This window comes from Magnolia sinica, chromosome 3, assembly GCF_029962835.1.
Source record: "Magnolia sinica isolate HGM2019 chromosome 3, MsV1, whole genome shotgun sequence".
NCBI classification, from domain to species: domain Eukaryota; kingdom Viridiplantae; phylum Streptophyta; class Magnoliopsida; order Magnoliales; family Magnoliaceae; genus Magnolia; species Magnolia sinica.
This window is the reverse complement of record NC_080575.1, coordinates 106543194-106570486: the sequence shown is the minus strand read 5'-3', so window position 1 is coordinate 106570486 and position 27293 is coordinate 106543194. Positions and strand designations below refer to the sequence as shown.

The window sequence follows — 27293 nt, the reverse complement described above, 5'->3', positions numbered from 1 at the left end:
TTTCCGTTAACTAAGCCATGTGGGTAGAACTTCATGAGATGTGAAAGAGTATAGTTTTGTAGAATGCTCAATAACCTTAATTAGGGTGAGATGGTGTATTATATACTCAATAATTATAAGAGTACTCTTAGGCTGATATATACTTTGTTGTGTATATGTCACATGTGTGTATATATATATATATATATATATATATATATATATATATATATATATATATATTCTTGCAAACTAATGATTGCTATGGTGGCATTGGTTTATCTTTGAATAAAAGAAACTGAGAAACATCAGTAGAAAATGTAGGATCCTATAAGTATGGCTTGATTCCATGTGCGAGGTGCTCAAATTAGCATTCCTATAAGTAAAACAGATGAGAGTGAAGTCATGAACTGACAATAAAATGAGCTTTGATGGAAAGGCAAAGAAAGAACCTTGTTTCTCCCTTGAGTTTTGGGTAAACTTCCAAAGCAGAGACTTAACTGGATCCCTCAATAATTTCAAGAATTCTAGGCCCACTTAGATAGCTTGTTATGTACCTAATTATAAATTTTAAAAATGATGCATTATGCTTAACCGTTTGGAACACACATTAGGATTTTAATCATAAGGTATTATGCATGCATCATGACTTCTTTTCGTCATTTTTAAAAACCTGAAGTAGAATTCTGAGCTTTAAGTCATTTTCATACTCTCTTCCTCTCTCTCACATCTCTCTCATCCTCTCCCCAGTGGTATCCACACCATGTTTAGTCCAAACGAGTGATAGGATCTCCCCTGTTGTAATCAATATGTACAGCTCCTTTTTCCTATCCAGGATCGGATGGACAATCAACTTTTGTAACTTTTAAAGTCAAGTCTCGTTTCTTTTGTTGGGTTTTGCAAATTTTGAAGGAATGGGGCTCGAGAATGGATGGATTAGGTCTAGATTTTAACTGATTTGTTTGGGCCTGCCTAGTCTATTACAAGGTTTTATTTTGCACAACCCAAACTCAAGGGGACCATTAAATTAGAGCTGGCAGTGGTCATTGACTCTGGTCAGTCCATGGGCCAGATGGCCAGCAGTTATTCTCAAGTCACGCTTATTGCCTTGTACTTCATTTTTAGCCTTAAACTGTTTAAGTAAACTAAGAGATGTGCGTGCAACAATGTGGAGAGAAGAAGGAAGAAAGAAACCGGGACTACAATGGCCTGAATTGCATAGGCACATGGAGAGGATGGCTTGCACTAGCTAACTAATCACTATATGTGGACAAACATGCATCAGATCCACCTGTTCCATCAGTTGGACCATTGCATTTTCACCATGTATTCTAGAAATTCGGAGAAATTTAAGACTTGCATTAGCCGCACTCTTGGGAATGGTGTAAAATCATTACTAAAAGCTTTAAATTCACATGGTTTAGCCAACATGAACATTAGAATGTCCTTATTTTTGGAGAATCAATTAATCCTGGGGTGGAATGTGAGATGAGTGGATTAGATGGTATACACACACCACAGTGGACCCCACATGTAACTTGCAGCAGTTTAATGATGAGACTTTTCGTCTCAACTTTTTCCCATAGTATGTACCACTTGAGTGTTGTAGCAACCTGATTTTCGGCCCCTAGTCCAAACCAAGAGTGGCAAACTTAATTGATGGGGTGGATACCATCCACATGAAGTCCTTCCATCTTCTTCAAACAAAAGTCTTGATGTCCACACAAATTCACAGGCTGCATTTTAGAAATCAGAGAGAGAGACTCGGGTGGAAAGACTTTCGCGGGTAGAAGATAAGGTATTAGTTAGCTTTTGCTGGTGAAATCTGAGCTGTCATTCGGTTAGCGGCTATATTTTTAAGTTTCTAAAATACTCCTACCTTTAATTAAAAAGTTTTCTTATATCCTTTGTATATTGAAACCCCTGAAACTAATTATAGGAGCAGAAATGTCCAAATGCTTCTCATGTCATATATAGTATAGATGGGCCAACCTATGGCTTCTCAGCTATCCATCTAAAACCACTTCTAGGAATGGTTCAGTCCTAAAAAGAAAAAGTCACTAACGAGCCACTTAAGTAAATGAATCAAAGCGTGGAAGTTGGGCGTAATACTCTGTTTATGAGTGGAAAACATGCTTAAGTTCTAAAACTAATTAGTAAATAGGTGAGGATTGGGTCATGGGTAATGAGCTACAACATGGGGGTAAGAGTTTGAATTGTTGGCCTGTTTGGAAGATAAGTCACCCATGTTTTCAGTGCTGGCAACCACCAAATTAGATCAGACTCAACCTAGTTCACTTGGACCTACACAAGACCTTAATCCAGCTTGGGCTCAAGTCATATTTGCCTGATCCATTCTGCCTAGCCTGGCCTTAGCAAGTGTTTTGTCCTATAAATATACATTCCCCTTGCAGGTTAGGCAATGCTTGCATCTTGCACCTAAATAGCTGGTTTTTATTTTTACAATGTCTATATCACCTTGCATGTGAGACCATTCTCTCAACGGATGCATTAGGAACATTTGGCATCAATTTTTAGGTTGGGCAAGACCGATCCTAGTAAAATTGGACTTGTGGTGCTAGGCTCATGTCAGGGTCAGGCTTTGTGCCCGGTCCAAACTCGACTGATTGACACCCCAAATCACAGCACACGTATGCAAGATCCAATCATTAGGTAGAGCTAGCAGCAAAGAATAATCCAATCCATTAATCAGGTGGGCATACCTTCAATATCATAACACGTCCAAATGCACCATTGAATTACATACCATCCAAATCATTTTTTCACACTAGAACAGATCACAACAACTTTTGGTGACATACTATCTTTTCAATTAGCATGACACTCATATGCGGCATCCATCGCAAGATTCCAACAAGTGGGCGCCAAATTAGGTGCGTTTTAGGTTCTACTTTTACAGTCAAGTTTCTAATTTTGTTTGGAGCATTGATAATTCAAGGAGTGGCCCCGGGACCGGATAGTTTTGGGCCAAATTATATTGTTATAGAAAAGTCTCCATTTTGTTGGGTACCGCTGTATTCCAACCACTGGGCCCCAAAGTAGATACAGTTTAGATTTTAGTTTTAGAGTTAAGTCTATAATTTTGTTTGGAGCATTGACAATTCAAGCAGTGGCCTCAAGATTGGATAGTTTTGGGCCAGATTCTATTCTCAGAGCTAAGTCTCCATTTTGTTTGGCACCGTTGTATTCCAATGAGTGGGCCCTAAACTAGATATGTGCGTTTTAAATTCTAGTTTTTAGAGTCAAGTCTCTAATTTTTCATGGAGCATCAACAATTCAAAAAGTGGTCCTAGGATTGGATAGTTTTGGTCCAGATTCTACTCTTAGCATTAAGTCTCAGTCTCCATTTTGTTGGGTACTACTATATTCCAATGAGTGGGGCTCATGTATTTATTGATTCATTTGTACTGTTCAGGAGAAAGTCTATTTAAAGTTTCGGTTTGCATGGCCCAGGCTTTAGTGGAGCACTAAATTAGGAAAGGCAATGGGCTGGCAACTCAATTTGATCAGCCCATGGGCCACCTTGTTGGGTCAGCTTCTAAGTCAGGCTCCGGTATACTTACTAAATTGTGGCTGATAAAGTAAATGAGCTAGGCTATGACTTACTCCTGTTTCAAACTGTTTATAGCATGCACCTAAGTATTAGCAAAAGGTTTCATTGCCCAAATCTCACAAATGTTACTAGTGGGCTTGAAATCAGAGCCCTTAAGTAAATGGATTAAAGGAGTGTTGCTCGAGCCAATTAATTTGTTGATGGGTGGGATCGTGTGTTAAGATCGTAAACCCAATTAGTAAATGAATGAGTTTTGGGTCAAGGGTCCATGGGCTGTGACTCTGGGTTGGGGTTTAGATGGTCCATTTCTTTTGTATTGGGCCAATGACCCAAACTAATCCCATACCCTCTGCCATTCTGCGTCAATAGTGGATGCAGAGGAAATGTGTCAATATAACAGTAGCATTATCAAATATTAGTAGCCAACTTGCCATACCATTGGATACGTTGAAATGGTTTTTAGTAGCCAACAGTAAGGTGTTTATAATTTGTCTTATTTGTCTTTTAAGCTGTAATCTATTTACAGTAAACTTTTCTACATATAAATAACTTGTTAATTATTTACTGCTTGTAATTGAGTATTCACACATGATAGAGCTTGGAGTGATACATACATCCTTTAAAAATCATCAAATGACATAAAAAGTCTTCATTTAAGATGGATCATTGAGATAAGCCCACTCAATAAAGCTATAGCTGATCCTTGTGATAAATTAATCATTTGATGGGACATAGAAGTGAGTCCACTAATTCAAATTCCCTTTTATAACAAGAAACTGTTGAATGTAAACAATCAACTATTAATTTACATGCACATGTAGTGTACGAGCAATGTGTACAGTATGCTCCACATGTACAGTGGCCCCTATATATGTTGGCCATGCGTACATGGCCATACGTGTGAGATAGACATAGATGCATAATTAACCCATGTGTATAACAGGCCATATAAGATACAAAGAGAGATACATGATACAAAGAGAGGTACAAAGATGGATTACAAAGTAGGCTATGCATGATACATGAGTACATGTATAGTGGGACCATAGATGGATGATCCCACGTTTACAGTGAATCAGATTAAATATAGATGGATGATACACATAGAGAGAATTGTGGGCCATCATTTTCAACTGTCTGTTGCTTTCATATGGTGGTGGCCTGTCTGATGGTACATGTAGTACTAATTCTGCTGATCAGAAATCCTAGCCTTTTAATCAGAGGCAAGCAAGTAGATGGTCAGAAAAGAAAATCAAGCAAACAGTCCTTATTCAATATTCTAAAAATAAAAAAATAAAAAATGAAATGGATTCAATGGATAGAATCTTCCAATATTGGGTTATCTTTTGGTGCATGGCCATCCACTGTTTGCAACATCATATCGGCTATTTGGTCCACCAAATCATTGACGCTTTACAAAATAAAAGAGAATCAACCATTGCCATTGGTTAGAAACTACAGCTATCAATGGCCTGGCCTTGGACTGGGCAGAGTCCTGTCCACGCTCATCCACAAAGTAGAACCTAGGCCTGAGTGCAGCTTGGTCTTATGATAGGCCTGAGTAAACAGATTCAAGCCCAGCCCGCGATATTATGCAGGATACCAACCAAGCCATGGTGATTATGCATGACCTCATCCCAAGGTGGATCCCGACTACCCCCTGTTGTACAAGATTTGTTATGTTCGTATAATGCATCTCATCACGCATGATATATGACAAAATTTCCCTTGAAATTCTAAAAGGGCTGGGCTCGGCTAATGGGCTCTTGAACAGAGCTTGAGCCTGACCCAATTATTAAACAGGTTTAACTTTTAAGGCCCAGACCTGAACCTTGTCCCTAGTGGGCCACCCCAAGCCAGGCCTTAAGTGGACCAGCCAGGCTCATTGATAGCTCTGCTAAACTCTTAAGCTGCGCATTGCATGATACCACCTCTCTAAGCAGCGTACCCAACCATGCCTATTGCTATCCCTATTGGGGATGTTTTTCCATTACTGGACAAGATAAAGGCAGGGGAATAATTCAATACAACGAAATGTGTGGTAGTCACTGAACAAGGCCTCTTTCAACTACTGGATTAGGGAATCTTGGAGATGATTGGAGTGGGAGAAGAGAAACCTGCAACCTTTCTCCAACCCAACCACTCCGATGCTCTCTTTAGCAGTTTATATTGGTGTCCAAAGCACCGTTGGGCTTCAGGCCATGCCCACTTTAGACTCAAATTTGGTTTGTGCATGGCCGTGTTTGGGCCGGGCCTACACTTATGACCTATGGCCCACACCAACCCCAGCAGAGTAACTCAAACCTGAGCTCGAAAAACTAGTTAGGCCCGAACTCGATCCTGCCCAGCCCAAATTTGGTAAAATCACTATTTTCCACTTAAATGTTGCTAATATATCCTTTGATCAAGTGGGGCACACATACACAATGAAATAGATGTCCAGAGAAGTGAAACCAGTGAGAATGGGTTGCTGTCTAACGGATGACTAGTATGGGATATTTATAGGAGCAAATGAAATTAGGTGAGTCCAAAATGACTTGAGCCCAGGCCCAAACAAAAATCTGAAAGGCCCAGCTTTGCCCATGGGCCAAGCTAGTGTTTTAAAGCTGGATTCAAAGTAGAAATGGGCTCAAGTGTCCTTTTTGTTGGGTGAGTGGGGCATGAATTTATGGGTTTGATTTTAATTGTAAGCTGGTTTGTTTGGGCGTATCAAGCCTAAGTATATCACAAGGTTTTATTTTGCATAGCCCACGCATATTAAATTAGAGCCAGCAATGGTCTTTGACCCTGTCAGCCCATAGGACGGATGACCAGTACTCGAAATATGGGCACATGGAAGGGATGACTTGCACTAGCTAACTAATCATTATGTGGGACAATCATGCCTCATATCCACCCCATCCATCAGTTGGGCCGTCACATTCTCACCATAAGTACTGTCGATTCAGTGAAATCCAAGGCTTACATCAACTGCACCACATGGAAGAGGGTTTTTCACCATAGGTAATGGTGTAAAATCATTCCTGAAAACTTTAAATTCGCATGGTTCAAACAACATGAGTATTAGAAGAATTTAATAATCTTGGTATGAAACGCCAGATGAGTTGATTGGATGGTCTATACGCACAAAAGTGGACATCAAATATAACTTGGGAGTATTATAAAAATGAGACTTCTAATCTCAGCTATTTCACATGGTGTGTGCTTACGGTTGAATCAGCCTGATTTTTGGCCCGGGTCCAAATAAAGAGCAGCACACCTGATTAACGGGGTGGATCTCATCCACGTGAGCTTGAGCCAACCAACACGAAAGAGTGGAGATTGAACATCTATTGTTGAAACATTCATGATGAGGACACAGGGTGTTCATGACAAATCTATTCAGTCCATCTGTTTTCTTAGTGAATGGCCAAAAATGAGGAAGACCGAAGCTCAAGTGAGCCACATGACAGGAAATGGGGAGATTGAACATCCACCCTTGAAACATCCTAGAGCCATTGTCAACTTCAGATCTGCCTCATTTTTGGGCCCATTCCCTCAGATTGACTGACAAATTGATGGGCGGAATATTGGACTTCTCACGAACATTAAGGTAGGCCCCAAGTACAGTTTGAGATAGGTTGGCAACATTAATCAAGGGCCAGCCAGAGGTCCGGTGGACAGTTAAGCATATAGGGAGGGGGTTGTTTGACCGTACAATGATGTTGGTGACAAACCCACTTTATCCATCTATTTTCCACCTCATTTTAAGGCATGGACCCAAAAATGAGGCCGATCTAAAGTTCAAGTAGGCAAAACGTACGACTATGAAAGTATGGGAATTAAAGGTCCGGCCGATGAAATAGTCATAGAGTCGCATGATGTTTTTGACAAATCTGCCGAGTTCATTTTATCGCATGGCCCATTCTCAGTTTTTGATCTGCCACCTAAATGAGCTGGAAAAATAGATGTACCAGTCAATTTCTCACAAACATTAAAGTGGCCCCATGTACGATCAAGACTAGGTTAACACGACAATCAATGTGAGAGCAAGATTTTGTTAAGAACATCCAGTTCCCAGCAATGGGGTTGTCATGTCAAAGTCAAGTTTTTATTTTGCACAGCCCAATCTCAAGTAGAACGATAAATTAGGCTGGCAATGGGCCCGTGACTGTAGTCAACCCTTTAGCCAACTAACCAAGCTTGCTTATAACTTGGGTTCAGGTGTACTTGTTGAGCTATGTTTCGGTTTCAGTATGAAAACAAAGGCTATTAAGGTAAATAAATCAGGCTAGGGCTGAGTCATTCCTATATCAATCCGTTTCTAGGATTCACGTTAAGTGTTAACAAAAAGTTCCAATTCCCAAATATTACAAAGTTATTAATGGGCCTGAAATACAAGCCCTTAAGTAAATGGGTTGAAGGAGTGGTGCTTGGGCCTAATAATTTGTTATCAAGTGGGACTACATGTTAAATTCTAAACCCATTTAATAAACGGGTGAGGATCGGGTCACGGGTCCATGGGTTGTACCCCAAACTAGTCCCTACCTCCACCACTCCGCATAAATTGTGGATATGTTTGATCTTTGTAGAGGTGATGGTGATGATGACAAAGAGGAGATGAGCTCCCCAGGATGCCTTTCCATCATCACTTCAAGTACCGGGACACCCAAGCTATATACGTCGCATTTTTCAATTTTTCAGTCACCCTCATCGTATATGCAAGCTCTGCAAAAAGGAAGACAGTTTAGTCATGTTCTTTCTCTTTGTTAAACATCAATAGCTAAACTCTTAAGCATATATCAAACTCACAGGGGTTTCTTAATCTAGGTTTCATATCTTCTAGGTTATTTTGCTTGTTAACCCTAAGGCATCTCTACAAATTGTGCATATGCAAATTGCCATGTGTGTGGCACATCTGGGAGTTGCATAAGATGTGCTAAAACTTTTAGATGATCTTGCTTGTAAGTTAGGATGGTCTACTTATAAGGCATGCCACATGCATAAATTGTGTACTATTGACATTTTTTCTCAAAACTATCCATTGTTTTCATGTGTTGATGGCCTGCCTGATAAGAGGACCAGATTAATCATTGTGTTGGGTCATTTGCATGGTTAGGCCTACCTTTATGTATGCCTCATATATCCCAAACACATGAGAAGTTGGCATGTGTAATCTAGAGTGTATTGATGCGTCTATAGGTACCGTTGTATCTAGACATTTCATTGGCAAGGATTGGGTGATATGGGCATGTTTCAAGAATTTCCAATCTTGGAACTTCTTTTGTTTGTGTGGGGCATTCACTGTGTGCGGCATCACATCAACAGTTTGGATCATAGAGATGTCTAACCCTTGTGCAATGGAGTAACCCAGCCCTTGTGCATCATTTTCTCATTTTCTTGTATGGGCTAGAAGCAATGAACGTTTTCAATCATTTATCAGCAACTTGTATGGAGAGCGCCACGAATTTAATAGCTGATAACATATGGTTAAGTTGGTTGGGTAACATGAATCCTGGTCAGTCTTACCATGCAGCAACATTACTTCCATCATGCATAATGTAAAAAATGATGGACGTCAAGTGCGGCAAAGGAAAAACATTCTTAACAGTATCTTCATTTGCATGGTTATATATTAGTTTTAAATACTCACAGATGCCTTACAATTTTTTAGTTAAACAAAGTTGGGGATTTGAATTTCTTTGCAAGGCCTCTTACGACTGTTGGATTAAGGAATCTTCCAGTTTCCCTAGAGTGCCACATTTGACAACAGTATGATAACTCATGCACAAACTTTCCTATGTAATTTCCAACAAAAAATAGAAAATCTTATGAAAAATAAAAGACCCATTGCTAATAAGACTATTAAAGCATGGAGAATGAATTAGCAACTAACCTAGAGCAATGTACCCATAACTGCCTGCAAGCGTGGTCCAATTGGATGAATCGGGTATCAACAATCTAGCAGTGCCGAAGTCAGGGAAACAGGCCTCGAGTTCTGAACTCAACCGAACGTTATTGCTTCACAGGTCTCAATGGACAATTGGCCAGGTGCAATCATGGTACATGTAAGATAATGCATGGGTGACACCTTTAATAACCTTCACCCTTATATTCCAGTCCAATTGTGCAGCTCATTCATCATTACTTAGGATGTTAGCCAAGCTTTCCCTTTCCATGTAATCATAAACTAGAAATGAGAATTGAGCATGGGAAAAAAAACCATAAATCTTCACAATGTTGCGATGCAGTATCTGTCTTCGAAACCCTTCGTTGCTTCCACAATGTCTTCAAACATAGCAATCTCATCATAATTCCATATTGAAAATGGATTTTGACTGCTCCTTTCAAGAACCCCTCTTTCTATTTTTTTTCTTCTTTGATAATAAATGGAAGAAAAGTTGGCGATTACAAATAAAAGAAACAAGACCACCAAGAGAAGAAGAACAATGAAGATGACAACTTGGCGGCCTTTTCTTGCATCACCATGGCTTGTTGAAGGAGCATTGCAGGGTCTCAAACCTTGCACTTCACCACATAAGCCTTTGTTTCTTATGAATGCCTCTGCAGGAGCCTTCTGCTGCTGCTGCTGCTTCTTCTTCTTCATCATCTTCTTCTTCTTCTTCTTTTCTTAATTTATCCAAGGCACGTTGGAGGATTGACATAGATGTGCAACGACTGATCGGGCTTTTCAATTATCCAAGGCAACTAAATTATATTCTTAATACCCTGCATTTTAAGTGGTCAAGGGTCAGGATTTTGTGTTCAGAACATCTCTTGGGATGGTGAAGATTGGCAGATTTGGGATCCTAATCCTAACTGAAATAGTTACAAAGCTGTCATTTCAGGATATTTATGGTAGCAGCAGGCCTGACTCAAGTTTCAGACCTCATTTAGTTTAGTTTAGTTTTATTAATATTATTATCAATTTTGGAAGGTAGTTTCTTGGAAAGTTGATTCAGATGATCAATTATCTCACTGATCTGATGTTCTAACTAGCTGATTCATTTACATCAATTGTATGGCTAAAGTGAAAAATAATCAAATTCATCCAGAAACCATAAGAGGAAGAAAAAATATCACATGAAACTCACTTGATCAATGAGGAGCTCCCAGTTTGATTAGCCTCAGCAATGACCTGGAATGGACCAGACTGTTAGAACTCATCACAGAAACAGGACGGGTTTTGGCTGGGACTGAAACTCCCCAGTGAAATGGGTCAGTTCACTAAAAACACAAGTCAACCATTTTATTAAGAACATGCAAGTTCACCAGTCAAAGCTGAAACACAACCTGCATTTGTAAGCCAAACATGCTACAAGGATAATATTGCTAGTTGTTACTAAATAATTTTATCTATAGCAGATTCCTAGGCCAGAATAGGTCAGGAAGTCAAAATATCTATTAGGAAGTTAATAACCAGGCAACACGTGAACATCAGATTGATGTTTAACAGCAGCATCAGTAATAACTTGTAAATGCATTAGGTATATAAAAAAAAATCTAATGCTGACAAAAAGACGAAAAGCGACAACTGGTTAAAGTTCATACAATTTGCAACATCTTGCAGGCCCTAAACCCATGATTTGAGTAGCGAAATGAAAGATGATGCATCTAGTTACAAATGAAAACTCAATTTCTAAAAATATTAGGTAAGACACAAACTGTCACTGAAGGTTTACCAAGATCGTGAACATTCAACATAAGACCAGCAAACCTATTTTTGCTCTTTCTGATTTCTTGGGCATTAGGTTTATCGAAAGGGTCAACAGAAATCCTCCTGCTTGAGCTAGAAAATGCAACTGGCAAATATACAGAAAAGGAAAAAATGGTTTATCCCAACATCAGAACTTCATGTTTATACCAAAGAATGGTTTATCCCAATACAAAAACTTCATGCTTATTCAGCAATTTAAGATGTCGAAAAGTCTATTCTCTATAGAAGATAGCAATATCTCCAGTGTAAAAGAACCTAATTGATAAAATTCAACAAGATCAAATACAGGAACTGGATACTTGAGACATGCCCCAAAACTGAAGCAATTCCGCTATGCAGCAGCAGTTGTCTTCCTCGGAAGAAGTTCGGTCCCTAAAAAAGGAGAAAATCAGTCTCAAAAGCTATCAAACTGCTAGGCCCAAAAAAAAAAAAAAAAACACAAAGAGAGAGAAAGAGAGAAAAGAAGTTAAATCTTGACAAAGATGGATGAAGCAAAGACTACCTTCTCTGAAATTGCACTTGAACCTTTGAGGCACATGATGTAAATACCTCATCCTTCCCATTCCGGTTGTCTTCCTCGTAATGGCCTTCACACTCCGGTTATCTGTTTCTTTAAGATAATCAGTAAACAACATACAGAATCTGCTAAAACTATATACATTACAAGAAGATAAAGAAAGGAATAAAAAACTGTGACCCATGAAATGGTCCATATGCCAAATGTTCTGAGTTTTTCCCACTGAATGTGGACATTTGCTGCACCCACAAGGCCACAAAATCTGGCTGACCAAAGACCTGACTACTCCAACCATCCATATTGTCTTGATTGATGATCTATGTTTGATCCAAAGTTTGATGAGATGAACAGCCAGATATATATTATGGGGCCCATGCGATCAAACAAATGGTCCTTGAATTCATAGGATTTATTTATTTAAATTAATTTTTAGGGTTAGACTGAGTCAGTATTGGTTCAACAAGTTTCCCTTTGGTATTTCGTCACTTTTTGGTGGGCTACTTTCTGGGCATAACAATATTAGAACGTCATGAAATTGGTCACTATCAAGCCAGCTTCAGAATGATCCCATGATCATACAATTCTGATACAGTTTATGTGAGGTACAACCAGTTTAAGATAAGCCTATATGTTTGTGATGAGATTCAAGGGCATTTTGGTCATTTCTTATTATATTAGGTTTTTCTTTAGTTGCCAAAGGATAACTGCCTCTTTGGCTTTGTGTGTAACAGCTCATTGTGGTTACTTTTAATAAAATTTCGTGTTTAACATGTTGATTCCCTTTTGGCATGTGTTGCCTCTGGTTGAAACATAGGAGACTGATTGATCAGTAGTTTTGACCAGTAGGCTGGTGGGAATCATTTCCACAGTGACTTCATCTTTGGAGACTATTCTACGACATTTCTAGCTAAAGATGTCAAAGGAATATGGATCCAGATCAGTCCATCACGTACGCATTTGCTTTAACAAATGCATAGTTTTAGCTCAACATGGTGACAAAATTATCCATATTCAGACCACTATTGGAATGGCTATCATAATCTTGTCATCAGGATTTTTGTGCTCATAAGTCCTATCCACATGATGGCCCACCAAATCTATGATCCTGATCAATGCACGAAAGTGTCAAAAGTGTGATGGAGTTTTTTTTTTTTTGGTCAGTATTGACATCATGAAATTCCAGGAAGCATGGATGTCATAGAAAACATTTCTCATACCTCTTGGTGGGAAATGGGAAACAGAATTCCTCCTTTGACTTCTCGAATACAATCACCAACAAATGCATATTAAAAAAGTAGGGAAAAAAAAAAAGATCCCAAAGAAAAGGAAAATGTAGTTGTCTCATTAAGCTTGCTAAATTATGCTCACTAAATTATGCTCTCATGTAAAGCGCACAAAGTGGTGGACCAATCGACTCGCCTGACCTAAATTCTGATTTCACAAGAAAATTGCCATGTCACAAGTAGACAATCCACTTGGCTGCATTAAATTTTATTTTTTTTCAAAAGTAACTTGGCTGCATTTTAACGAAACTGGAAACCAAAAGGATTGCTTTCTTCATTGGGCCTGAGTTTTTCAACATCAAACATAGAGCTTGCGAGTCAATTACACTTTGGACATTATGTGCAGGAGTGAATGATAATGACAGAGGGGAGAGAAAAATGCCATGACAACAGCATAGCCATTCATAAAAGCTAATGCATGTGTACATGTTCGTGCACTTTTCTATGCATATGCGTTTGAACAGAATATTCAGTCTCTCCAAATTCCTAAACATTAATTCGCAGAGACACAAAACAGTTAATACGTTAAACAGGAAAGAAAGGCCCTATGTCAACAAGGAAAAAGAGGTTATCGAATCCATGCACCATGCATGATGTTATGTGTTAGGCTGTTAGCTACCAAATGGATTGGCAACGTAACAAAAATATTACTGGTTGGACAATCTTAGCTGTCCAACTGCCCACCTACAAATGAGTGGTAGAAAAAAAAATTGTGGAAATGGACAGCACTCCTTACAAAATAGTTCAATTGGAAAGGTATAGATTCATCTCATCTAGCAAATTTTAGGATATGATCCATCCATGGTGGGTCCATGAGATGAACAGTCTGGTATGACCTCTCCAATTAGCGTTATTACACCAGATAAGGAAATTAGTGTGCTGCACATAGGTTTCATTTCTCCCATAAGAAAGTGGCACAATAGGAGACATAAAAATAAAAAATAAAAAAAAACACATAACTTAGGGGGTGTTTGGGAACATGGAAACCCTGGAAATGAAATTGCTTTCCATGGAAACCCGCTTTTTCTCCATTTGCGAAAAAAGAAAAAGAAAAGTAGCGTTGCAAACTAATTTCCGTTTCTCAGATTTTCCTTGAAAAACTGTGCAGATTCATCTCTCCCAAAAAAGAGACATTGCTGACTTCTGAGGCAAAGAAGATAACATGAGGTGACAGAACATCGAATCACTGTAAAATTGGAATCCAAAACAAACAAGGGAGAAAAGAGGAAACCATGGTTTCAATTTCTTGATGATTTCAGGTTACATTTTCATACCCCCCCTTTTAATAGTTATCCTTCCATTCAAACACATGAAAAGAAAAGGAAAACAAATAAAAACTAGAAGCATAACATGAAAACGAGACACAATTATTTCCACAGTATACAGAAACTTTCATTTCTAAAAAGATTGTCCCAATTGTTCAGCGATCTATAGACCATTGGCGTGTTGCAGCCCCCAGTCAATGGACCATGCACCCCTTAAAAATAAAAATAAAAATATAAAAATCTCCTCGATTAGATGATCCCCCCACTATTAGGCTTGGAACTTGCCTTAGTCAGAATGTGAACCGTTGCTGTAATTCACTTCTTAACCGTCTATTTATAGCTCACAAATATCTAATCCACATCGAATGTAGAGATTGCACGAAAACGCATGAAAAATAATAATCAAAGAATGATTAAGCAGAGTACCCAAACCCAACTAATGCATAAAAACCGAATTGAGCTTCCAAAATTGCAGAAATATTAAAAAAGCGGGGGTCGGTAGATTACGTACACTTGCGGATACGGCTAGCGGGATAAGCGCAAGAAGCGCATCGGCCCTTCTGAAGATGAAAGCTTTGGCGTACGCAAAGAGTGTGTGTCTTGTTCCCTCTCTTCCCAAAGCTTCCCGTCCCTTTCCCTCATAAATTAAAATGGAAATTCATTATTTATTTTCTTTTCTTTTTCCTTACATGAGGAAATGGAAGAGGATGAGATTAGAGTTAGAGATTAGTGAAATTACCATATTAGGCTTCGATGAGACTGTGTTCTTCTCGGTCGCCCCTTTGGAGTGGGAGAAGAGAAACCTGCAACCTTTCTCCAACCCAACGACTCCGATGCTCTCTTTAGCCGTTTATGGTGTCTAAAGCTCTGTTGGGCTTCGGCATAGGCCCACTTTCGATTCAAATTTGGTTTGTCTTCGCTGGGTTTGGGCCGGATCTATACTTATGACCCATGGCCCGTACCAGCCCAGCAGAGTACCCAAAATCTGAGCCCGAAAAATGGTTAGGCCCGAACTCGATCCTGCCCAGCCCAAATTTGATAAAATCATTATTTTGCATTTAAATGCTGTTAATCTATCTGTTGATCAAGTGGGGCACACATACACAATGAAATAGATGTCCAAAGAAATGAAACCAGCTGTATGCATTCACGGAGAATGGGTTGTTGTCTAGGGGATGACTAGAATGGAATACTTATAGGAAATGAAATTGCGTGTCTGAAATGACTTGAGCCCAGGCCCAAACCAAAACGAAAGGCCCAAGCTTTGCCCATGGGCCAAGCTGGATTCAAAGTAGAAATGGGCTCATGGAGCTTATGCAAGTCACCTTAATTTAATGGGTGAAGAAAGCAGGTCGCATCAGCTCTCGAATCCTACCAATTATTCATGGAGTAGATTTAGAGGACACTTTGACTTGAGGTATAGTATAATTATCTTGAGTCACATTGCCGGTGTGTGAAGTTGTTGCTCTTTTTTCTCTCTTTTCTTCTTTTCCTTTTCAATTAACAAAACCACATTTGGTACCTTTTCTCACTAATAAATATACCCATTCTTCTCCTAATAATATGTTAGTAGAAAACTATTATTTCAAAAAAGTATAATATCTCCTAAAAGGTAAATTCTTTGGTTTAGAAGACATTCAGTTAGAAGATAACCATCACACATACAATGAAACATTTTTATTCTTTCAACATACCTTTATAACATTTGGTTTTGAATAAAAACGATATACAAACATTCAAGTGGGAGCCACAAAGAAGGAGAAGCTTCACTTGAAAATCTACATTTTAGATAAACACCAATTCCACACACTAAAATTACATACATATCATAGCAAGAAAAATACCTTCTCCATATAGGATGATTTTCATACAATAAACACACATTATTAATGTTCTTGCCACTACACACCTTCAACCGCGATGATTTTCATCCACCCAACTATACTTTAAGATCCATGAGTTGATGTAATGCAAGTGCATGGAATGGCCCTAGAGAAAAGGAAGACCCACCAATAGACAACTCTTGAGCCACGTGGTGCATGGTTGGCCGAGAGTTTGGATCTGGCTGAATGCATGAAAGTGCCATGTACACCACAAATATGACTTCGTGTGCAACCACAGCTGTCGGGTCCGGGAGACGTTGGTCCAACATATCCTTTAGCAGTGTATCTTGTCTACTTGGTGGTGTCAGAGAGGAGATGAGCTCCCCAGGATGCCTTCCCATCATCGCTTCAAGTGCCACAACGCCAAAGCTATATACGTCACATTTTTCAGTTACCCTCATTGTATATGCAAGCTCTGCAAGAAGGAAGATGGTTCAGTCATGATCATTTCTCATTCTTAATCGTTAATAGCTAAACTCTTAATCATATATCGAACTTACCTCAATTTCTTAATCTAGATTTCATATCTTCGAAGTTTTTGTGCTTGTTAACTTCAAGACATCTCTATAAACTGCGCAAATGCCAAATAAGACATACTCAGCACATCTGAGAGGTGCAGAGAATTGGCCAAAGTTTTGGATGATCTTGCGAAAATGATGCAGGGATGAACGTGATGAGGATAACTACTCCGAATCCACGGAGCTTCTCTGGACTCCTCACAGAGACTTCTCGAATTCACGAGGAAAGAAAGCAGAAAATAGAAATAAATTCTAATAAATTCGAAATTGATTAATTGATGACTAAAAATGAGTTCATAACCCTTTAAATAGGGGTACCAAGCAATGGGAAAGAAATTAGAATCAAACTACAACTCAAACTCCTAGAATCCGCGACTTACTATAAATAGTAAACTTACTATTTATAGACGGTCATGATGTCATCTAGTGCGCAAGGTTTTCGGCCAAAAATAGGAAGTGTCCTATTTGGCTTCACCAAACCGTTCTCCTAATTATTCTATGCTCTTTTCACGTTGGGCGCAACTCCTAAAGCCCGACGGATGAAGAGTTATAATTAAACTAAAACTTACTATTTATAGTAAAAAGGAAATTAAAACAGGAAACGACCATCGACCCAGGGGTTTTTCACAATTTTGGGCTGCATAACTTGGCGTAGCAGGGTTGGTTGGCTTCATTAGCTCGTTCTACCCCAAAATCATATATTTTACGTCAGATAACTCATTCCGGATTGCAAGATACGCCCGATTTAAGGTTCGATGGTCTGGATCACTTTTGTCGTCGACCGGGCCTTTTCTGATCCATCTTGGCCATGTAACTGTCCGCGACCTGCTCTACATCAATCTCCTCCACTTCAAATGAACTCGTCTTCGAGTTCTCGTCATGCTCTGGTTCATGATACTCGGTTAGGTCCGCGACATTGAAAGTCTGTGAGATTGCATGTCATCTGGAAGATCAACAATATAAGCGTTGTCATTGATCTTTTGGATGATTGGGACGGGTCCAATCTTCTTATTTTTCAACTTGTTGTACATCTCGGTCAGAAATCTCTCTTTGCGCAGATGGACCATAACGCGGTCGCCCACCTCGAACACTTTTTGTCACCGATGCTTGTCCGCTTGTTCCTTGTACTTCTCGTTCGAGGCATGTAGCTTGGTCTGCACTTCTGCATGGATGCCCATGATCTTGTCTGCCATATGTTCTGCTGCAATGCTCGTGCCTGGGTGCTTAGATAGAGGGACCAAGTCAAGTGTGTGGCGAGGCACTCGTCCGTAGATAATCTGGAACGGTGATCTCCCTGTCGAGCGGTTCACCATGTTGTTGAATGCAAACTCTGCTTGGGACAAGGATAAATCCCACTGCTTTGGTTTTTCTCCTGAAATACAGCGAAGGAGGTTTCCCAATATGCGATTCACAACTTCGGTCTGCCCATCAGTCTGTGGGTGGTAAGCACTGCTGAATTGAAGTCGTGTATCGAATCGATTCCATAAAGTCCGCCAAAAGTGGCTAATGAACTTCGTGTCACGAACAGAAGTAACGGTCTTGGGGACCCCGTGTAGCCGAACGACCTCCCGAAAAATAAATTCGCCACATGTGTTGCATCGAGGGTCTTTTTGCATGGGATAAAGTGTGTCATCTTTGAGAAACGATCTACCACCGCGAACACCGAATCCATGCCGCGTTGTGTTCATGGGAGACCAAGCACGAAGTCCATTGATAAATCCTCCCAAGGACCGTTAGGCACAGGTAACGGGGTGTAGATGCCCGTATTCTGAGATTGTCCCTTGGAAGTCTGATAAACATGACAACGTTGTACAGCTTTTCCCACATCGCATACTACCTGCGGCCAGTAATACCGTTCTTCCACAAGAGCCCGCGTCTTGTCTCGTCCCAAGTGTCCACCAAGGCCACCTCCATGTAGCTCCTGAATAATCTGCTCCCTCAGAGAATTTTGAGGGATGCACAATCGATTTCCTTTCAAGAGAAAATCGTCCTGTATATGAAGGTTACTGGGGTGACCTTCTTGACACTTCATCCAAGAATCTTTGAAGTCCTCATCCTCGGCATACAGCTCCTTGAGACAGTCAAAGCCGACTACCTCGTTGCTCATTGTAACTAGTAGTGATGCACGACGGCTAAGTGCATCAACCACCTTGTTCTACTGCCCTGACTTGTGCTTCCGAACGAACGTGAATCCTGTAAAAACGTAACCCATCTAGCATGCACACGATTCACGTTAGTCTGACTATTAATAAACTTTAATGCTTGATGGTCAGTGTATAAAACAAACTCTCTTTGACTCAGATAATGCCACCAATGTTGCAGCGCCTAAATAACTGTGTACAACTCAAGCTCATAAGTCAAACACTTCTTTCAGGTTTCGCTGAACTTCTCGCTGTAGAAGGCTACCGGCCTGCTTTCATATGATAACACTCCTCCAATTCCAATGTATGAAGCGTCACACTCGACCTCAAACAATTTGTCGAAATGAGGAAGCACCAAGACCGGTGTTGTAGACAAACGATGCTTGATCTCATGAAAGCTCTTATCAGCTTTATCGGTCCACTGGAACGGTCCTTTTTTCATGCAATCTATTATAGGCGCGACTATGGTGCTAAAATCTCGCAAAAATCGACGATAGAAAGTCGTCAACCCGTGAAAACTCCTCACCTCATGAATGTTTGTCGGGATCGGCCATTCCCTAATAGCTCGCACATTTTCATCATCCACACGAATGCCTGTGGACGTTACAACAAATCTTAAAAACAATAGGCTGTCAGTTAAAAAACTACACTTCTTCAAGTTGAGGTACAACTTGTTAATTTGTAGGACCTGTAGCACCTGCCTGAGATGTTTCCTGTACTCCGCCTCATCCTGGCTATATATCAGTATGTCATCAAAATATACTACTATAAATCGGCCAGTGAACGGTTTAGAACTTGATTCATCAAACGCATAAAAGTACTTGGTGCGTTCGATAGATCGAAGGGCATGACCATCCACTTATACAACCCTTTCTTGGTCTTAAATGCCATTTTCCACTCATCACCGGGTCGGATACGAATCTGATGGTACCCGCTCATCGGGTCTAGTTTAGAAAATACCTTGGCCCCCTCTAGCATATTGAGTATGTTATCTAACTGCGGGATTGGGAACCAATATTTAATGGTAATTTTGTTGATTGCTCGGCTGTTGACACATATGTGCCAGCTTCCATCTTTTTTTGGCGTTAATAATGCTGATACGACACATGGGCTCATGCTCTCTTAAGAGACCCTTACGGATCAATTCCTCCACTTACCCCTGAAGTATCTCACACTCCTTCGGACTCATCCGATAATGAGGGCGATTGGGCAGGCTAGCCCCAGGGACGAGGTTTATATGATGTTGGATGTCCCTCATGGGGGGCAATCCATCAGGTAAATCTTCAGGCTAGATTTCTTTGAATTTATTTAGCAACAGTCTTAAACTTGGAGGGTTCCTCTTCCTCGCCCTTCACTACTACGGCGTATACCTCGCCAGTTTTCTTGGATTCCTCCATGAAATCCCGAATAGTCAAGAGGGAACTCCCCTCCACTTTAGAGGCTTCAGGGTGGTTCTCTGGTGCCATAGGGGCAATGATTATTTTTCGACTATCTTTGACGAATACGTAGACATTATCTCATCCCCGATGGGTCGCATCACGGTCCGACTGCTAGGGTCGACTGAGTAACATATGACAAGCTTCCATATCAACCACGTCACAAAGTATTTGATCCTTATAATTTTTGTCAATTGAAAACGAGATAGTGCATTGTTCAGTTACCTTGGTCTCATTCACCTTTTTTATCTAGCCAATTGAGTATGGGGAAGGATGTTTCATCGTTGGTAGCCGCAACTTGTCCACCATTACTCTCGAGACGATGTTTTCGCTACTACCACTGTCTATGATCACATCACAGACCTTTCCGTTGACGGTGCACCGAGTACAAAATATATTGTGTCACTGTGGATGTAATTCCTTTCGTGGGGCATACAGTAATCGCCTCACAACTAGAAATTCGCCACGATCCTCGCCCGTCACTTCATCGCCACCTGCTATTTCTTCAGTGGTTTGTTCATGTTCATCAAAGCGATGGTCTTCTTCTGCGGCCTCATCTTCAGTGCCCCCTTCGTTTATAGTCAAGTGCATGCGCTGTGGGATGTTGAGGACAAGTGTTCGATAAGTGGCCTGGTTGGCCACAACGGTAACAATTGTTCGACCTTGGCCGAGTATAAGGATTTGGAATCCTACTCGGACCTTCTGTTGTGGGTGCTGCATGTTGAGGTCTGGATGAGCCGCTCCCCGTATCACGGTTTGCGATTGTAGGAAGTTGAGGTACTGGATCTTTTCTTCGTGGCAGCACTGGATCCTGCGTGGGACTCGTCATGGGGGGTCGATTTGAAGGATATGGACGAGCAGGAGCTCTTGCAAGTTGTGTTTCTGCCCTACCCGCCAATTGAACTGCTTCATCCACGGTCCCGACTGGGTACATCTGAACTCGGTCCTGAATTATCGGTCGCAACCCACCTATAAATCTTACCACCTTCTGTGACTCAGATTCTGACAGATCGTTTCGTGTAAGCAACCGTTGGAATTCTTTGGTGTAATCTGTGACAGTTCGATTTCCTTGTCTGCAATTTTGATATTGCTGGAATAATATTTACTCATAATCACTAGAGAGAAATCGTGATCGAAGAAGACGTCTCATCCGTGGCCATGATGAGATGGGCACCTTATTCTGGCGGGCTCGTGAGAGTTGTAATTGTTCCCACCATGCAGAAGTACCAGATTTTAATTTAAACGCTACCAATTGTATCTTTTTATGATCTGACACGTCCATGTAATCAAAATATCTCTCTACTTCGGCTAGCCAATCGAGAAAATCTTCTATACGTAATAAACCGTTAAAATTAGGAAGTTCAACCTTACCTCGATAGTCTCTTTCAGCACGATCTAGATGATCACCTCTATGGATTGGTCGTCGAGCAAAACCCTCATTAGGGTCCTCGTCGCTAGAACTTGAATCATCTGGTGTAGCCCTACGGTTTGCCACTGGTAGTGCTCTACGAAAATCGGGGTTGTGTCGTACAACAACTATGGGTGGTGGAGCACCGGCTAGAGCTCAGGGCGTAAGTAGCGCATCCGCAAGACGGTCGAGAGTTGCCAGCAGCCCTTGCATGGTCAACTGACTCTCCCGGTGGAAAGCTTCCATTCTTTCCGAAAGATAACGAATCCCTGAATCACTGTCCACAGGATTTTGATTCATACCTTTATTGTTTGCCATCAGCCTAAGGAGAATCCTCGCTTTAATACCAATTGACGCAGGGATGAACGTGATAAGTATAACTACTCCGAATCCACGGAGCTTCTCTGGACTCCTCACAGAGACTTCTCGAATCCACGAGGAAAGAAAGCAGAAAATAGAAATAAATTCTAATAAATTCGAAATTGATTAATTGATGAATAAAAATGAGTTCACAACCCTTTAAATAGGGGTACCAAGCAATGGGAAAGAAATTAGAATCAAACTACAACTCAAACTCCTAGAATCCACGACTTACTATAAATAGTAAACTTACTATTTATAGATGGTCGTGATGTCTACTAGTGCGCAAGGTTTTCGGCCAAAAATAGTAAGTGTCCTATTTGGCTTCACCAAACCGTTCTCCTAATTATTCTAAGCTCTTTTCACGTTGGGCGCAACTCCTAAAGCCCGACGGATGAAGAGTTATAATCAAACTAAAACTTACTATTTATAGTAAAAACGAAATTAAAACAGGGAAACGACCGTCGATCCAGAGGTTTTTCGCAATTTCAGGCTGCGTAACCCAGCATAGCGGGGTTGGTTGGCTTCAGTAGCTCGTTCTACCCCAAAATCATATATTTTACATCAGATAACTCATTCCGGATTGCAAGATACGCCCGATTTAAGGTTCGATGGTCTGGATCACTTCTGTCGTCGACCAGGCCTTTTCTGATCCATCTTGGCCATGTAACCGTCTGCGACCCGCTCTACATCAGAAAAAGTCCGGATGGTCCATTGTTTCATATATATTGTGTATGTTGCCAATTTTTTCTAAAACTATCCATTGTTTTCACATGGTAGTGGCCCGCTCAATAAAAGAACCAGATTAATCATTGTGTTGGGTCATCTACATGTTTGGGATTACCTTTATGTGTGCCTCGGGAATCCCAAACGCATGAGAAGTTGGCACGTGTAAACTAAGTCATTGATGTGTATGTAGGTATCATTGTATTTGCACATTTCATCGGCTATGATTGGGTACTATGGGCATTGTTTCAAGGATTTTCGATCTTGGAACTATTATTATTTTTTTTTTGTGTGGGGCATTCACTATGTGGGACATCACATCAACGGTTTGGACCATAGAGCTGTCGAACCCTTGTGCAATGGAGGAAACCCAACCATCCTTTGGGATCTCTTGGCTGAACATTGAAGGATGCCTTATTTCCGTATGCATCATTTCCACATTTATTTCCCTACGCATCATTTTCACATTTATTCGTATGGGCCAGAAGTAACAAGTTTTTTCAATCATTTCTTAAACAGTGATAACACATCCATCCATACACTTGGAATATCCATGTAAATATATCCAGACCATCTAAAAGCATGGCCCATATTGTAGATGGAATAGGTTCCAAAAATTATAGTTGTTGGAGGATTCTATCCATCTAATTGGTGGCCAACAAATGTACAGTTAAGAAAAATGGTTAGCATCACAAATTTAATAGCTGATAAAATATGCATAAGTTAGTTGGGTAACTTGAACTATGGTTAGTCTTACCATGCAACCACATTATCTCTACCATGCATAATGTAAAATGATGGACCACAAGTGTAGCAAAGAAAATGCATTCTTACATTTATCTTCGTTTGCATTATTATATTAGTTTTGACTTTGGGGATTGTAAAAATACAAACCCATGTATGTTTCTTTACAAGGCCTCTTACAGCTGTTGGATTAAGGAATCTTCCAGTTGCCCTAGATTGCAATATTTGACAACAGCATGTTAACTTATGCACGATCCTTAGTATGTAATTGCCAACAAAAAATAAAATAAAATAAAAGGGAAAGCTTAAGAAAAAATAAAGACCAGTTGCTAATAAAACTTTTAAAGTGTGGAGAATGAATTAACAGTTAACCTGGAGCGATGTATCCGTAAGTGCCGGCGAGCGTAGTCCAATTGGATGAATCAGATATCAACAATCTTGCAGTGCCAAAGTCAGAGACACAGGCCTCAAGTTCCGAATTCAGCAGAACGTTGTTGCTTGATATGTCTCGATGGACAATTGGTTGGGTGCAATCATGGTGCATGTAAGATAATGCATGGGCCACACCTTTAATAACCTTCACCCTTAGAGTCCAGTCCAACTCTGCAGCTCCTCTGTCATTGCTTAGGATGCTAGCCAAGCTTCCCCTTTCCATGTACTCATAGACTAGAAATGAGAATTGAGCATGGGAACAAAAACCATAAAGCTTCACAATGTTGCGATGGCGGATTTCTGTTAATGCTCGAATCTCATTTCTAAAACTTCTTTGATCGGATTGATCCCCACCTTCAAGTGGGTGAAGTTTCTTCACAGCTACTACTTGGCCTGATGGTAGATTTGCTTTGTAAACTTTTCCATACCCTCCAATTCCAATGATGTATTTGTCGTCGAAACCCTCTGTCGCTTCCATGATTTGTTCAAATGCATCAATCCCATCATAATTCCATATTGAAAATGGATTTCTGCTGCTCCTTTCAAGAACCACCTTCTCTTTATTTCTTCGTCTTTGGGAATAAATGGAAGAAACGCCGACGACTATAAATAAAAGAAACGAGGCTGCCAAGAGAGGAAGAACAATGAAGATGACAACTTGGCGGCCTTTCCTTGCATCACCATGCCTTATTGAAGGGGCATTGCAGGGTCTCAAACCTTGCACTTCACCACATAAACCTTTGTTTTTTATGAATGCAATTGCAGGAGCCTTCTGAAAGTTTTTGCTGTTGGGAAGAGGACCTTCCAAAGCATTGTATGAAAAATCAATAGATTGCAAGCTGAACATTGCTTCAAAAGAAGGTGGAATGGAGCCCGACAACATGTTGTGGGAGAGGTTTAACTTTTCCAGCACATGCAATTTCACAAGTTGTGGTGATATCTCTCCATTGAGCAAGTTATGACTGAGATCTAGTAAATCCTGTAAGTATACCAGGTTACCAATTTGAAATGGAATGCTTCCATTCAAATCATTTTCGCTCAATTTCAGATATCGGAGTTTGGAGCAATCCCCTAATTGAGGTGGTATTGGACCACTTAGGCGATTCATTGACAAGTCAAGAACCTCCAAATTGGAGAGTCTTCCAATCTCTTTTGGTACCTGACCAGAAAGTTGGTTATCATTTAAACTCAAGTTGAACAAAGAAGTTAGCCTCTCAAATTCCTTTGGAATCTCTCCTTCTAGATGGTTCGAAGAAAGACCAAGTACTCGTAGCTGCTTCAGCTGCCCAATCTCCCGAGGAATTCTACCAGTGATCATGTTACCAGATAACTGTAGCCTGGTCAAGTTTTTGCATTCTCCCCAGTTCGGTGAGAGTTCACCAAACAACATGTTGTTGCTGACATCCATGAAATAGAGATGTGGGTATACACCAAAGGCTTCTGATACATTTGCAATGAGCTGATTTCCTTCGAGTCGAACTCTAGTTAAACTAGTGCAATTTCTGAAGCTTTTTGGGATCTCACCAGTTAAATGGTTGTCAAATGCATTGAAGAGTTTAAGCTTGGTCAAGTTTCCTAAAGTGGAAGGGATAGAACCTGTTAGAAGGTTACTCTCAAGCTCAAGCTTATTGAGATTTACCAAATTCCCAATTTCTAGAGGAATTGAACCAGAAATTTGATTGCTGTAGAGGTACAAAAGTGTAAGGTTTCTCAAATTACCTAAAGAAACAAAAGTGTAAGGTTTCTCAAATTACCTAAAGCAGGAGGGATTGGACCTGTCAGACTATTATTCTGCAATGACAACTCAACCAAATTCTTGAGATTTCCTAATTGTGCAGGAATTGAACCAGAAATTTGATTGTTAGAGAGGTAGAGGACTGTCAGCCTGGTCAAGTTACCTAAAGATGGAGGAATAGGCCCAGTTATTTCATTAGACCAGATGTCAAGCTCTGAAAGGTGAGAAAGGTTAGCCATTGAAAGAGGTAGAACTCCAGAGAGATTATTCATGGAGATATTGAGGGAGACGAGTCTGGAAAGAGTGCCGATATCAGCTGGGATGGTTCCAGTGAGTGTGTTGTCACTGAGATTGAGACGGAGGAGGTTTGGAAATGACGAGAAATTCAAGTTATGAAGCTTACCTTGTAAGCCTGCACTCGGTAAGCTTATCTCTATTACGCTTCCAAAGCCGTTGCAGGAGATCCCATACCATTTGCATGGAGAGATTGTGTTGGCACTAGCATTAGCAGATGGAAGTGACCATGATTGGAGAGCTTGTGGTGACAAGAGGCTGGCTTTCCATTCCATGAGAGCCTCTGCTTCTCCAAGTGTGGATGCTGCTGCTGTTGTAAAGGCATTGGAAGAAAGAAATTCTAATAATAAAAGAAGAAAAGCAAGAGAGAGAGATTTCTGTATGGCCATGGCTGTTGTTGCTTATGCTCTGTTACGAACTTACGATGGATGGGTATTTATAGAAGGAGGTTGATGCTACTCTGGACAAGAACAGCTTGTCTTACTCTTACGAAAAAGGGAAAGAAAAAAAAAAAAAAGAAAAGAAAAAGAAAAAAAGAGTTAACTGATACATGCGCCGCAAAATATGAATTCCCGTATAAATGCGTGCGCACACGATCTAAACGCTGCAATTTGTGGAACTAACCTAGATAAGGAATAATAGCTGAAATTAGATCCGTTGGACCTAGGGTTTTCAATGGGCCGGATTAGGTCCGGGCCGAGCTCTGTCCAAGCCTGGCCTGTAATTATGAACCTAAGCGCAAATCTAGCTTGGGCCCATGACGGGCTGAAATAGTCTAGCCGAGTCCGGCCCAGGACAATTACATAAAGCTCGTCCTGAGTCCACCAGAGCCCAAGCCCTGAATCTCTCTGCAGATAAATGGTATTTTGGTGTGCCTCATGTGTGAGAGAGAGAGAGAGAATGAAAGAAAGGGAGAAAAGTAGGTTTAGAAAAGATTTTTTGGGCCGGGCCAGGTTTATGGGATTTGGAGAGCTAAGCCCGAGACCGGTGTGATGTATAATTGGGCTCTTTATTTATTTAAGCCCGACCTGACCGTCGGGCCTCATACACTACCTCAAAGCCGACCCAAATGGGCCAACCCAAAGGCCCATCATGTTTACACGGCCCATTGACAGCCCTAGTTGGACCTATCTCACCTCTGTATGGATGCGTATTGCATGCCAAGAACGCGGATTGGCTACTGACGCCGCTACTGGCTACCTGTCGGTGCTCTCTTGGTCCCACCATGACGCCGCTACTGGCTACTAATCGGTTGCCTCAGGTTGTAACATGAGGTGGCACAATTGATGAACGGAGTCAATG

At 40.6% G+C, this 27293-nt stretch overlaps 2 protein-coding genes across 5 annotated transcripts in view; both read right to left on the bottom strand.

Annotated features, from left to right (window-relative positions):
• Positions 1 to 11389: 11389 nt before the first annotated feature.
• Positions 11390 to 27293, bottom strand: part of LOC131240571 (probable leucine-rich repeat receptor-like protein kinase At1g35710) — a 121562-nt gene continuing 105658 nt past the window's right edge. For 3 of the 4 annotated variants that reach the window (XR_009168814.1, XR_009168815.1, XM_058238858.1), the window contains one exon: positions 11390 to 11621. The gene's annotated coding sequence lies outside the window, so the exon portion shown is untranslated. The remainder of the gene's footprint in view (positions 11622 to 27293) is intronic. The other variant, XM_058238859.1, reaches the window with a different exon arrangement.
• On the bottom strand, positions 16240 to 26490 carry LOC131240573 (MDIS1-interacting receptor like kinase 2-like). The gene is made up of 3 exons (XM_058238862.1): positions 25717 to 26490; positions 23903 to 25681; positions 16240 to 16612 (listed from the first exon to the last, which is right to left on the bottom strand). The coding sequence occupies exons 1-3, from the start codon at positions 26378 to 26380 to the stop codon at positions 16254 to 16256; spliced, it is 2802 nt and encodes a 933-aa protein (XP_058094845.1). The 5' UTR covers positions 26381 to 26490; the 3' UTR covers positions 16240 to 16253.

Excerpts from the sequence above, each read along its gene's own strand:
- LOC131240573 (XM_058238862.1), bottom strand. The coding sequence starts at position 26,380 with ATGGCCATACAGAAATCTCTCTCTCTTGCTTTTCTTCTTTTATTATTA. Across the intron at positions 25,682-25,716 it reads TCCAATCCCTCCTGCTTTAG|GTAATTTGAGAAACCTTACA; the intron begins GTAATTTGAGAA and ends TTGTTTCTTTAG. Across the intron at positions 16,613-23,902 it reads TTACGGATACATCGCTCCAG|AGCTTGCATATACAATGAGG; the intron begins GTTAACTGTTAA and ends TCCTTCTTGCAG.